The following is a 12,680-nucleotide window of genomic DNA, read 5'->3' as shown; positions in this document are numbered from 1 at the left end:
CACCCGCCTAGGCCTCCCAAAGTGCTGGGATTACACGTGTGAGCCACCGCGCCAGGCCTATTTGTTTTCTACTTAGCTTATCTGGCGCCTATTTTGAGTTCATTGGAAGCAAGAAGATAACCGAGAACAAGGGAACGGAAAGAAATCCAAGAAGCTGCTTGGTTTTTAAATTCACTTACGAAGTATAGGAGATACTAGCATTGAATACAATCTGGGATATTTATTGTTATTTACACTCTTTTCCTATTAGAGGCGTCTCATATTCCTTCTGACTTTAACACATGAGCTACGTGGCCGAATCAAACTGTTATAGAGCGAATCCAGAATCTGTTCATTGGGGTTATTGATTGCAAATGGATACATTATTCTCAAAGATCTGCCTGCGGGTTAAGAGTAGGTTTATATTTAGATAAATTTAAAAAAATAAAATCTATGCCCAAAGAAAACAAAAACTTCAAGTGATTGCCATCCATAAAACAAGTATATAAATCCTTACTTTGATAAACTACATAGAAGATATTTTAAAATACGAATTTGAGAAGATTCTGATCATAAATTCCTTACCAAAAAAAAAAAAAGAAAACTTCTTCTCCAAAATAAATTACTACTTAAACGAAAACTGTACTTTGCGTCTTTCAAGCTGCTAGGGAGACAGTGGACACCAAGAAGAAATAAACGAAAATCCAAGGAATGCCTAATGTAGTGCTAACGTCCACAGTAAAACACAAAACAAAAAAAAATTATGAATTAAGACTCACAGAACCGAATAAAATATTAGGTATTGCCTTTATTAGAATTGCAAGAGTTGCTAAAGCAGAAATACTCAATTTGAATTACCGAATGCAGTACCGGTTAAGTCCTACCGGCCCCAGAAGGCTGGGAATTGAAGTTGTCAAAGTGCGACAGTTTCCCAGCCGGAATCAAATTTCTTCGGTTAGGGCTTGGTGGACGGCGAGTAGTTAGGGCCAATATAGTGTTCCTGGGTCCTCATTGGATCCGTTCCTCGAACACTTAGTGTATTTCCCTAAACCACCTATGAGCGCTTCACTCTAAAAAGACCTTCACTGATTGGATACTTTATCCTCACGTTGGACTCATTAGCAGCCAATAGGAGGGCAAAAGCGACAGAGGCGTCAGGTCACCTGGGAAGAGTCTGCAGAGCCTTTGCCCGCCAGCGCCTTGGCTCTTTGGGTTCGTGAGTTAGTCCGGTTGTTTGCGATCGCGGCGGCCGGGGCTGCGAACCCAAGGGCTCGCTCCGCGCCGCCTGGGTCTCTACCTCATCCGTAGGTGTGGCCCTGATGGTGCGGCAGGCTCTGGACTCCTAAAGCTCTGGAGCGGTATGTGGGGTCCATGGGCGGCAGACAAAGCAGTGGAGCCGGGAAGGCCGCGGGAAGCGGCCCCTGCACCGAGGCAGCGAATCTGCCTGGGAGGGGCGCCCCGTCTGCCTCTTGTCAGATCCAGTAGTGCGTCCCAGTGAGGCGCTTTAGCACGCTCTACCTCCACGTGTCCCGTGAATCTGTTAGCTTTGCTCACTTCTCTGTCCCCCTCACATCCGACTTTTACTAACCCCAGCATTATTGATGGGTGTCATCTCATCTTTGGTAACTCTCTGTTATTCTTTGGTAACTCTCTGTTAGTTTTGTGGACCTGCATGTCTCCTAAGAGCGGAAAGACATAGTTGTGTTAGGCTTAATTCAAGAGAGACCAGTGTTCCCATTTTTATATTTAAGACTGTATTTTGGGAGGGCGGGGGTAGGTACTCGTGAAGTTAGCAACTCCTTTGGTGATACTTAGTGCACTGAAGTGTTAGGGCGATGAAGAAGGTACCTCCAACACCTGGCGGGACAGATGTCCCCACATGAGCAAGTAATATTCTGGTTTGGTAATTGCTGGTGTTTGATTTTACCATTTCGCGTTCTTACTTTAATCTGATAACCGCTGAGGATTGTTATGTGAGATAACTGAGGCTCTGATAACTTAACGTCTCAAAGTTACAGTTAACTCTTCGAGTAAGGGGAAAGTCAGATTTAATCTCAACGCTTATGTTATTTTTATCAAAGCCCACCTACCTGAATAAGGATTTAGGTTAAACGTATTCCCTCTGCAGCTCTTAGCATGTGAGAATTAAATCTTTGAATTGAATGGTGAATCTTGACTGTACTGTACGAGAAGGAAAAATCTTTCAGGCATCTGCCTAACTACAGGTGTCTCACATGTATCATCTAACTGCTTGCTTCTCAAAGTGTGACAAGTAGCATAGGCCTCACCTGGAAGCTTGTTGGAAATGCAGAATCTCAGACTCTCCCACCTACTGAATCAGTATTTGCTTTTTAACAGGAACCTTTAAGTTACCAGAGTGCTCATTAAAGGATGAGGAGTATTCTTTGTCATAGAATGATTTGTTTGTCCAAGTTGAACTAAACAAAAGATAAAGTAAAGGTATAAAAAGTTTTTTCGGCCGGGCGCGGTGGCTCAAGCCTGTAATCCCAGCACTTTGGAGGCCGAGACGGGCGGATCACGAGGTCAGGAGATCGAGACCATCCTGGCTAACACAGTGAAACCCCGTCTCTACTAAAAAAACACAAAAAAACTAGCCGGCGCGGTGGCGGGCGCCTGTAGTCCCAGCTACTCGGGAGGCTGAGGCAGGAGAATGGCGTGAACCCGGGAGGCGAGCTTGCAGTGAGCTGAGATCCGGCACTGCACTCCAGTCTGGGCGACAGAGCGAGACTCCGTCTCAAAAAAAAAAAAAAAAAAAAAAAAAAAAAAGTTTTTTCACATTTTCATCATTTGTTAGTGAGGCTATGGCCTTTATTTTTATTTTTTTGAGACGGAGTATCGCTCTGTGGCTCAGGCTGGATCAGTGGCGCGATCTCGGCTCACTGCAACGTCTGCCTCCCGGGTTCAAGCGATTCTCCTGCCTCAACGTCTGGAGTAGCAGAGGCCTTGGCCTCCCGAAGTGCTGAGATTACAGGCGTGAGCCACGTGCCCGGCCTCTTGTAGAGTTTATTATTATTATTATTATTTTGAGACCGAATCTCGCTCTGTTGCCCAGGCTGGAGTGCAGTGCCACAATCTCGGCTCACTGCAAGTTCCGCCTCCCAGTTTCACGCCGTTCTCCTGACCCAGCCTCTCGAATAGCTGGGACTGCAGGCATCCGCCATCACGCCCGGCTAATTTTTTGTATTTTTAGTAGAGATGGGGTTTTACCATGTGAGCCAGGATGGTCGCAATCTCCTGACCTCGTGATCCGCCCGTCTGGGCCTCCCAAATTTTATTATTTTGAGATGAGCTGTGACTCTGTGGAGCGCCCAGGCTCAGGTGATCCTGCCACCTCAGCTTTTGTATTTTTAGTAGAGATGGGGTTTTGCCATGTTTCCCAGGCTGGTCTTGAACTCCTAGGCTCAAGAGATCCACCCCCGGGCCTCCCGAAGTGCTTGGATTACCGGCCTGAGCCATGGCACCGGGCCATCTCACAGAGTTTTAGAGCTTAGCGTTTTATTCGTATGTTCATAGCCATGTTTAAAAGAGATGCATTTATACACCAACATAAAGTTTTAGTGGCTCTTTGTTTTTTTTTGTTTTTGTTTTTTTTTTGGTTTTTTTTTTGAGACGGAGTCTCGCTCTGTCGCCCAGGCTGGAGTGCAGTGGCCGGATCTCAGCTCACTGCAAGCTCCGCCTCCCGGGTTTACGCCATTCTCCTGCCTCAGCCTCCCGAGTAGCTGGGACTACAGGCGCCCGCCACCTCGCCCCGCTAGTTTTTTGTATTTTTTTAGTAGAGACGGGGTTTCACCGTGTTCGCCAGGATGGTCTCGATCTCCTGACCTTGTGATCCGCCCGTCTCGGCCTCCCAAAGTGCTGGGATTACAGGCTTGAGCCACCGCGCCCGGCCGACTCTTTGTTTTGGCAGCAGAAATTACGTGGTATGTTTATTAAAATGAGTATTGGGCTCTCTCTCCAAATACTCCTATTTAGGATGGGGATAGAGCCTAGGTCTTTGCATTTTAACAGTAATCCCAGTTTATTCTGTTCAGGTCCCCACTTCTTGGTGTTAGCATTTTAGATAAAACACAACTAGAGAAAAACTTATTTTCTTTTGAACTTAATGCAATACTCATTGTAGAAGAAGATAGGAAGGTTTTTTTTTTTTTTTAAACTTACCTTATGGTTTATTGGTTACTATAAAATTGCTCAGGTCAGTATATTTCAGATTATTTAATAATTCTTCTCATGCCTGTAATCCCAGCACTTTGGGAGGCTAAGGTGGGTGGATCACCTGAAGTCAGGAATTTGAGACCAGCCTGACCAATGTGGCAAAACCCCCTCTCTACTAAAAAATATAAAAATTAGCTGGACATGGTGGTGCATGCCTGTAGTCCCAGATACTTGGGAGGGTGAGGCATGAGAATAGCTTGAACCTGGGCAGCAGAGGTTACAGTGAGCTAGGATCATACCACTGTACTGCCTGGGTGACAGAGTGAGACTCTGTCTTGATTAAAAAAAAAAAGCAAAAAACCAATTCTTTTGGCCAGTGCAGTGGCTTATGCCTGTAATCCTAGCACTTTGGGAACCTGAGGTGCACAGATTGCTTGAGCCCAGGAGTTTGAGACCTGCCCAGGCAACACAGCGAAACCCTGTCTCTACAAAAAATACAGAAATTAACTGGTTATGGTGGCATATGCCTATAGTCTCAGCTACTCGGGTGGCATATGCCTATAGTCTCAGCTACTCGGGAGACTGAGTTGGGAGGATAGCTTGAGCCTGGGAGGTGGAGGCTGCAGCTCACTCTGTCAAATCCCCAGGCTCAGGTGATCCTCCCACCTCAGTTTTTGTATTTTTAGTAGAGATGGGGTTTTGCCACGTTACCCAGACTGGTCTTGAACTTCTGGGCTCAAACGATCCACCCCACTGGCCCTCTCCCAAAGTGCTTGGATTACCAGCCTGAGCCATGGCACCTGGCCATCTTACAGAGTTTTAGAGCTTAGCGTTCTATTCATATGTTCATAGCCATGTTTGAAAGACATGCCTTTATACACCAGCATAAAGTTTTAGTGGCTCTGCCACTGCCATCCAGCCTGGGCAACAGAATGAGACCCTATCTCAAAAATAAAATAATAATTATTTTGCATTTTGCCAAATTGGGCATATAGTGGATAGGATAGACTGAATCCTGAAATATTCATTTAAAATCATTTTTTCCAACCTATGAAGATAGACTTTTTTTTTTTTTTTTTTTTTTAAGAGACAGGGTCTTGCTATGTTGGCCATGCTGTGGTAAAGTGGCTGTTCACAGGCAAGATCATAGCACACTGCAGCCTTGAACTCTGGCCTCAAGTAGTCGTCCTGCTTCAGCCTCCCGAGTGACTGCACCCAGCAAAGGCAGACATTTTTATCAAACAGCTTGAGTGTTTGTGTGAAGTTGATAAAATTAACAGAAACATAATATGTATCTAATACATGAATTGGGGTTAGAGTTGTAACTTTTGTTTATCTGTTTTCAATTTCCTAACTGTTCTATTGCTATCTCATAAAATCTGCTTTGTGAACTCTGCAATCCACAGAAATATTGATCATTTAACAGAATTTAAGCAATGGCCAGGCACGGTGGTGCACGCCTGTAATCCCAGCACTTTGGGAGGCCAAGGAGGGCAGATCACCTGAGGTCAGGAGTTCAAGACCAGCCTGGCCAATATGGCGAAACCCTGTCTCTACTAAAAATCAAAAATTAGCCAGGCATGGTGACGGGCACTTGTAGTCCCAGCTACTTGGGAGGCTGAGGCAGGAGAATCACTTGTACCTGAGAGGTGGAGGTTGCGATAAGCCAAAATTGTGCCACGCCCATCCAGCCTGGGTGACAGTGAGACCCTGTCTCAAAGAAAAAAAAGAAAAATTCAAGAAATGTGGTAGTTAGAAATGGATGTCAGAGTGACTTGCTATCATCAAGAATATTAAAGTAAGAAAAATGAGTCTTAACTGTGAGGAGTTCTCTCCTGAAGTTTTACATAAAACCCTTGTAATTTGAGGGACAAATCACAGCTTCTGTCAGGTTTTCTTGCCTTCCTTTAAATGCCATGGGAAATGTAGTGACCACAGCTTCTGCCTCTGTTATACAGTAAACCCATGACATTGTCAGATTCAACCAAGCATGAATCAAAAATATTGTACAGTATTCTCAGGATTTGAAATCTGTGGATATAGAGCACCAGCTGCATTAGCTAAGGTCTTTGATGGATCCTGTGCAGATGCTGATTTGAGCCACTCCTTATCAGTGCTATTTGAAGATTGGAAGGTTTTTGTTGTTGTTGTTTATTTTATTTTATTTTTTTTGATGGAGTCTCACGCTGTTGCCCAGGTTGGAGTGCAGTGGCGCTATCTCAGCTCACTGCAACCTGTGCCTCCCGAGTTCAAGCGATTCTCCTGCCTCAGCTTCCCAAATAGCTGAGATTACAGGCGCCTGTCACCATGCCCAGCTAATTTTTGGATTTTTAGTAGAGACAGAGTTTCACCATGCTGGCCAGGCTGGTCGCAAACTCCTGACCTCAGGTAATCGGCCCACCTTGGCCTCCCAAAGTGTTGGGATTACAGGCATGAGCCACTGCACCCTGCCAAAGATTGAAAGTTTTAGTCGTTTTGATTTTTGTTCATCCCAAAAGAAGAGTAAAACTATATAACTTTTTTTCAGTATAGTTCCTACTGAATAGTTATCTAATGGCTCCTTGAATGAGAATGTAACTCTCCAGTTTCAAGGCCAGCATTGTATGCAGAAGGCCAACACTCAGAGTGTTTGGTTCTTTTTTCCCTGATTTATTGTAAAAAATTTTATTGTAAATTGGTAATTTATAGTTGTATATATTTATGGGGTACAAAATGATGTTATGATTCATGAATATAAAGTGGAGCAATTAAATCAAGCTAGTTAACATCTATCACCTCATACTTATTTTTTGTGGTGAGACCACTTGAAATTTACTCACAACAATTCTTCTCTGTTTTGGTTTTGAGACGGAGTCTACCTTTATTGCCCAGGCTGGAGTGCAGTGGCATGATCTCGGCTCACTGCAGCCTCCACCTCCCGAGTTCAAGCAGTTCTTTGGCCTCAGCCTCCTGAGTAGCTGGGATTCCAGGTTTACGCCACCACGCCCGATTAATTTTTGTATTTTTAGTAGAGATGACATTTCACCATATTGGTCAGGCTGGTCTCAAACCCTGACTTCAGGTGATCCACCCGCCTTGTCCTCCCAAAGTGCTGGCATTACAGGCATAAGTCATCATAGCCTTTTTAAAACCCGGAATACACTATTTTGTTTTGATTTTTTTTTTTTTTTTTTTTTTTGAGACGGAGTCTCACTCTGTTGCCCAGGCTGGAGTACAGTGGTACGATCTTGGCTCACTGTAACTTCTGTCTCCCAGATTTAAGCGATTCTCCTGCTTCAGCCTCCCGAGTAGCAGGGATTACGGGTGCCCACCACCACATCCAGCTAATTTTTGTACTTTTAGTGGAGACGGAGTTTCACCATGTTGATCAGGCTGGTCTTGACCTCCTGACCTTGTGATCCACCTGCCTCAGTCTCCCAAAGTGCTGGGATTACAGGCATGAGCCACCGCACCCATCCAGAATACACTATTATTAACTATATTCACCATGTTGTGCAATAGATGTCAAAAAAAACCCTCACTTATTCCTACTACAACTTTGTATCCTTTGATCGTCATCTCCTCATTTTGCCTATCCCCCAGCCTCTTACCACCATTCTATTCTCTGCTGCTGAGTTGTGTTTAGTTTCAACAGTTAAGCAACAACATGCAGCATTTCTCTTTCTGTGCCTACCTCACTTCATTTAGTACTTCATTTAATGTTCTCCAGTTCTGTCCATGTTGTCATAAGTGACAGAATTTCCTTCTTTTTGAAGGCTAAATAGTATTGCATTGTGTCATTGTGTATGTATATCACATTTTCTTTCTTTCTTTTTTTTTTTTTTTGAGTTGGACTCTCGTCCTGTCACCCAGGCTGTAGTGCAATGGCGCGATCTCAGCTCACTGCAACCTCCACTTCCCTGGTTCAATCAGTTCTCCCTGCCTCAGCCTCCTGAGTAGCTGGGATTACAGGCGCCCACCACTATGCTCAGCTATTTTTGTATTTTTAGTAGAGACGGGGTTTCACCATGTTGACCAGGGTGGTCTCAAACTTCTGACCTTATGATCTGCTTGCCTTGGCCTCCCAAAGTGCTGGGATTACAGGCGTGAGCCACTGCGCCCGGCCAGTGTACCACATTTTCTTTACCCATTCATCTGTTGATGGATACTCATGTTGATTCCATAACTTGGCTGCTGTGAATGTTGCTGTAATAAACATGGGAGGGCAGACCATCTATTAGACAAATTGATTTCCAGTCTTGTGGGTAAATACCCAGAAGTGGGATTGCTGGATTGTGTATCTGGTTCTTTAGCTGTGACTTGCCTCTTGGGTCTTTATGCCAATGATTGGTTCTGCAGGTTCTATTTTGGAAAGAATTTATGCTAGTAACAGCACTTAAAGCTTATGGGTGTCTGGGCACCATGGCTCAAACCTGTGATCCAAGCACTTTGGGAGGCCAAGGTGGGTGAATCATTCACCTGAGGTCAGGAGTTTGAGACTAGCCTGGCCAACGTGGTGAAACCCTGTCTGTACTAAAAACACAAAAATTACCCAGGGATAGCGGTGTGCACCTGTAATCCCAGCTACTCAGGAGGCTGAGGCAGGAGAATCGCTTGAACCCGGGAGGCCGAGGTTGCAGTGAACCGAGATTGTGCCACTGCACTCCTTCCAGCCTGGGTAATGGAGTAAGACTGTCTCAAAAGAAAAAAAAGAAGAAGAAAAAAAAAGCTTATGGGTAAGCTGGTTGGTAAATGGGGATATTCAGGATGCTGATAATATGATAATAGAGGCACCTAAGAGGCAAAATGCTGTCAAATCCCTTAGTTGTATTGCTGTGTGTTCAGTGTGTGGCTTTTTCTTGTGTCTTGATTTTTAAAAAATTGCAGTAATACCTATTTTCCTTTTGAGAAAATTACTTGCCAAATACTGTCCTACTGAAGCCGTCTTTTCTCTGAGTTTTTTATTTTGCATTTTCTCTGAGTTTTTTATTTTTGCATTTGCTCGGCTCACTGTAACCTCCGCTTCCCTGGTTCAATCAGTTCTCCCTGCCTCAGCCTCCTGAGTTGCTGGGATTACAGGCGCCCGCCACCATGCTCAGCTGCTTTTTGTATTTTTAGTAGAGACAGGGTTTCACCATGTTGACCAGGCTGGTCTCAAACTCCTGACCTGCAAATTAAAATTATTAGTGTATTTTAACACTAAATATATTTTTTGGCCATGTGGTATGAGTTAAGGGTCTTAGCAGTGGTTTAAAAATTGCTAAGAAGTTATTCCAATGCCATTTATTGAATAATCTTACTATTTTTTATTGATTTTTGACATGATATAACTTTATTGAACATTTATTGTGTGCCAGGCACTAGTATGTATGGTGTTTATGTGTATTGTCATTTCATCTGGAGAGTAACGCTATTTGGTAGCTGCTATAATTGACCCCATTTTAGAGATGAAGAAACTGAGACAGAGTTTAAGGGATTTTCCTAAAATCACAAAGTTACCCAGTGATGGGGCCTGGGTCTGACTCAGTTGATCCTTCTTCCTTATATCAAATGCATAAATAACTTTCTGGGAGGAAGTATCTTTATCTCTCCACTTTCCCCCAGTTAGCACTATTGCTTATAGCTTTGTGTATTTCAATACATAGTAAGGCCAGTTTTGCCTTATTACCTTTTTCCTTCAGATAACTTCAGTAATCTTTGTGGACTTACAGAATAATCTTGTCCCTGTTGCCCTGACAGTTGGCATTGTTACTGATGTTAACATTAAACTCATTAATTTATGGAAAGTATTTACACTTTTACATTCTTACTAATAAGGAATATACTATGTAAGTTAATTGAAGTTACTATTTTTAATTTGCTGCATATATGAAGATCATTTCTTGACATTTTGATTCTTCATATGTCCAGCATGTTGCATTTTCTATAATACCCTGTTTACTTTTATGGGAAAAAGATATGCTGACTTTATTTATTTTTTTGAGACAAGAGTCTCGCTCTGTTGCCCAGGCTGGAGTGCAGTGGTGCAATCTTGGCTCACTGCCTCCTGGGTTCCAGCTGTTCTCCTATCTCAGGCTTCTGAGTTGCTGGGACTACAGGCGCATGCCACCACTTCTGGCTAATTGTGTTTCTACTAGAGATGAGCCTCCATCATCTTGGCTAATCTGGTCTATTTATTTGTTTTTTTTTTTTAGAGACGGAGTCTTGCCATGTCGCCCAGGCTGGAGTGCAGTGGTGCGATCTCGGCTCACTGCAACCTCCGCCTCCCGGATTCAAGTGATTCCCCTGCCTCAGCCTCCTGAGTGGCTGGGATTACAGGTGCATGTCACCACGCCTGGCTAATTTTTATATTTTTAGTAGAGACAGGGTTTCACCGTGTTGACCAGGCTGGTCTGAAACTCCTGACCCCAGGTGATCCACCCACCTCGGCCTCCCAAAGTGCTGGGATTACAGGCGTGAGCCACTGTGCCCAGCCGATATGCTGAATTTTTTTTTTTTTTTGAGACAGAGTTTTGCTCCTGCAATGGCGTCATCTCGGCTCATTGCAACCTCTCCCTCCTGTATTCAATCAATTCTCCTGCCTCAGCCTCCCGAGTAGCTAGGATTACAGGCGCGTGCCACCACGCCCAGCTAATTTTGTATTTTTAATAGAGATGGGGTTTCACCATGTCAGCCAGGCTGATCTCGAACTCCTGACCTCAGGAGATCTGCCTGCCTCAGCCTTCCAAAGTGCTGGGATTACAGGCATGAGCTACTGTGCCCGGCCGAAATGCTGATTTTAAAACGAAAGTATGAGGCATGAGGCCAGACACTGTGGCTCATGCCTGTAATCCCAGCATTTTGGGAGGCTGAGGTGGGCAGATCATTTGAGGTCAGGAGTTGGAGACCAGCCTAACCAACATGGTGAAACCTAGTCTCTACTAAAAATACAAAAAAAAAAAAAGCCGGGCATGGTGGTCTGTGTACGTAATCCCAGCTACTTAGGAGGCTGAGGCAGGAGAATTGCTTGAACCGGGAGGCAGAGATGGTAGTGAGCTGAGGTTGCGCCACTGCACTCCAGCCCGTGTGATAGGATGAGACTCTGTCTCAGAAAAAAACAAACAACGAAAACGAAGTATGCAAAGTGGCAAGACTGCTGACGAGTTTAGGAAATAATAAGTAATATTTTAGGCCAGTTCTATGCTAACTAGATTTTGTTATGTGGGGCAAATTATTGAACTTCTCTATGACTGTCTCCTCATCTGGCAAGTGAATTACGTCAAATTCTGTTTCATTCTTCCCTATTCTTTTCTGTTAGGCGGTAGAATATGGCATAATCAGATGAACAGATGTGTTTAGATTCAGTCTAGATTCACTGTAATCTTTCACACTACTGGCCTGAGCCACAGGCTAAATACCTTTCCTGTCTTCTTGATTTACAGACTTCTGCCTCTGTTTTCCAAGGGCATTTTATTCTTTGTAGACAGAGTATGCTAGGTTTTTGTTCATTGATGAATAAGCAAGCTATAAGCTAGCCACTCTTCCCTCAGGCACTAGTTTTAGGGGTAGAAATAGTCTAGAGGAAAAAAAGCACTGGCAATATTAACAGTTTTAGAAGGATAGCAAAGGTTACAAGCTTGAACTATAGAGATCTTTATTGTGACTTTATTGTTAAAATATGTATGCTAAAAAGTAATTTGTGGGAATATAGAGGTTAACATATGTTCTTTAAATATTGTGCACCCAAGTTTTTTCAGTCATCTTATGTTCATTTTACTTTTCTCAAACTGTAGAGTTGCTGACTTCTAAGTTTTTGTGTGATTTATTTGTAGTTACCTGATTCTTTCTAAATGTGTTGTAATCCTGGTTATTTCACAAGTGCCATAATATACCTCAGCAACCTAGAACTAATTCTGCAAACCTTTTCTACAGAATTTAAGATTTTATTCGTGTGCATGGCATAGAAGATGAATTCTTCCACCTCCACCATGAGTGAAGAGCCTGATGCTCTATCGGTAGTTAACCAGTTACGGGATCTAGCAGCAGATCCATTAAACAGAAGAGCCATCGTCCAGGATCAGGGATGTCTGCCTGGCCTTATTTTATTTATGGACCATCCCAACCCTCCAGTCGTCCACTCTGCTTTACTTGTAAGTTACCTTTAGTAATTTCAATCTCTGTTTTATTTTTGCAATTAAGGAGAGAATTTGCAAAAAGTGCTAGATGACATGGTAAAAAAACTGAAAGCAATTAATAGTTTGTATTTATGTATGTACAAACATATGTATGTGTGGTCTATTTACACCAGTAGTAACATGCTACATTGTTTTTATTCTTTTGTTTGTTTGTTTTTTTGAGACAGAGTCTCCCTGTGTCATCCAGGCCTGGAGTACAATGTGGCAGGATCTTAGTTCACTGCAGTCTCCCCCTCCTGGATTTAAACCATCCTCCCCCACCTCAGCCTCCTGAGTAGCTGGGATGATAGGCACATACCACCATGCCAGGCAAATTTTTGATATTTTTGTAGAGATAGGATTTCGCTATTGGCCAGGCTGGTCTCAAACTCCTGG

The 12,680-nt window shown here is 43.5% G+C and overlaps 1 protein-coding gene across 2 annotated transcripts in view; it reads left to right on the top strand.

Annotated features, from left to right (window-relative positions):
• Nucleotides 1-1,121: 1,121 nt before the first annotated feature.
• Nucleotides 1,122-12,680, top strand: part of ARMC1 (armadillo repeat containing 1) — a 34,540-nt gene continuing 22,981 nt past the window's right edge. The window contains exons 1-2 of one of the 2 annotated variants that reach the window (XM_033202411.1): nucleotides 1,122-1,337; nucleotides 12,043-12,260. In XM_033202411.1, the coding sequence (XP_033058302.1) occupies nucleotides 12,078-12,260 (183 nt within the window). In that variant the 5' untranslated portion in view covers nucleotides 1,122-1,337; nucleotides 12,043-12,077. Of the gene's footprint in view, nucleotides 1,338-12,042; nucleotides 12,261-12,680 lie in introns of those variants that run through there. The other variant, XM_033202412.1, reaches the window with a different exon arrangement.

This window comes from Trachypithecus francoisi, unplaced genomic scaffold (genome assembly GCF_009764315.1).
Source record: "Trachypithecus francoisi isolate TF-2019V2 unplaced genomic scaffold, Tfra_2.0 Lachesis_group7, whole genome shotgun sequence".
NCBI lineage: Eukaryota > Metazoa > Chordata > Mammalia > Primates > Cercopithecidae > Trachypithecus > Trachypithecus francoisi.
Note: the sequence above shows the minus strand (reverse complement) of the source record. Positions and strands in the feature narration are given on the sequence as shown.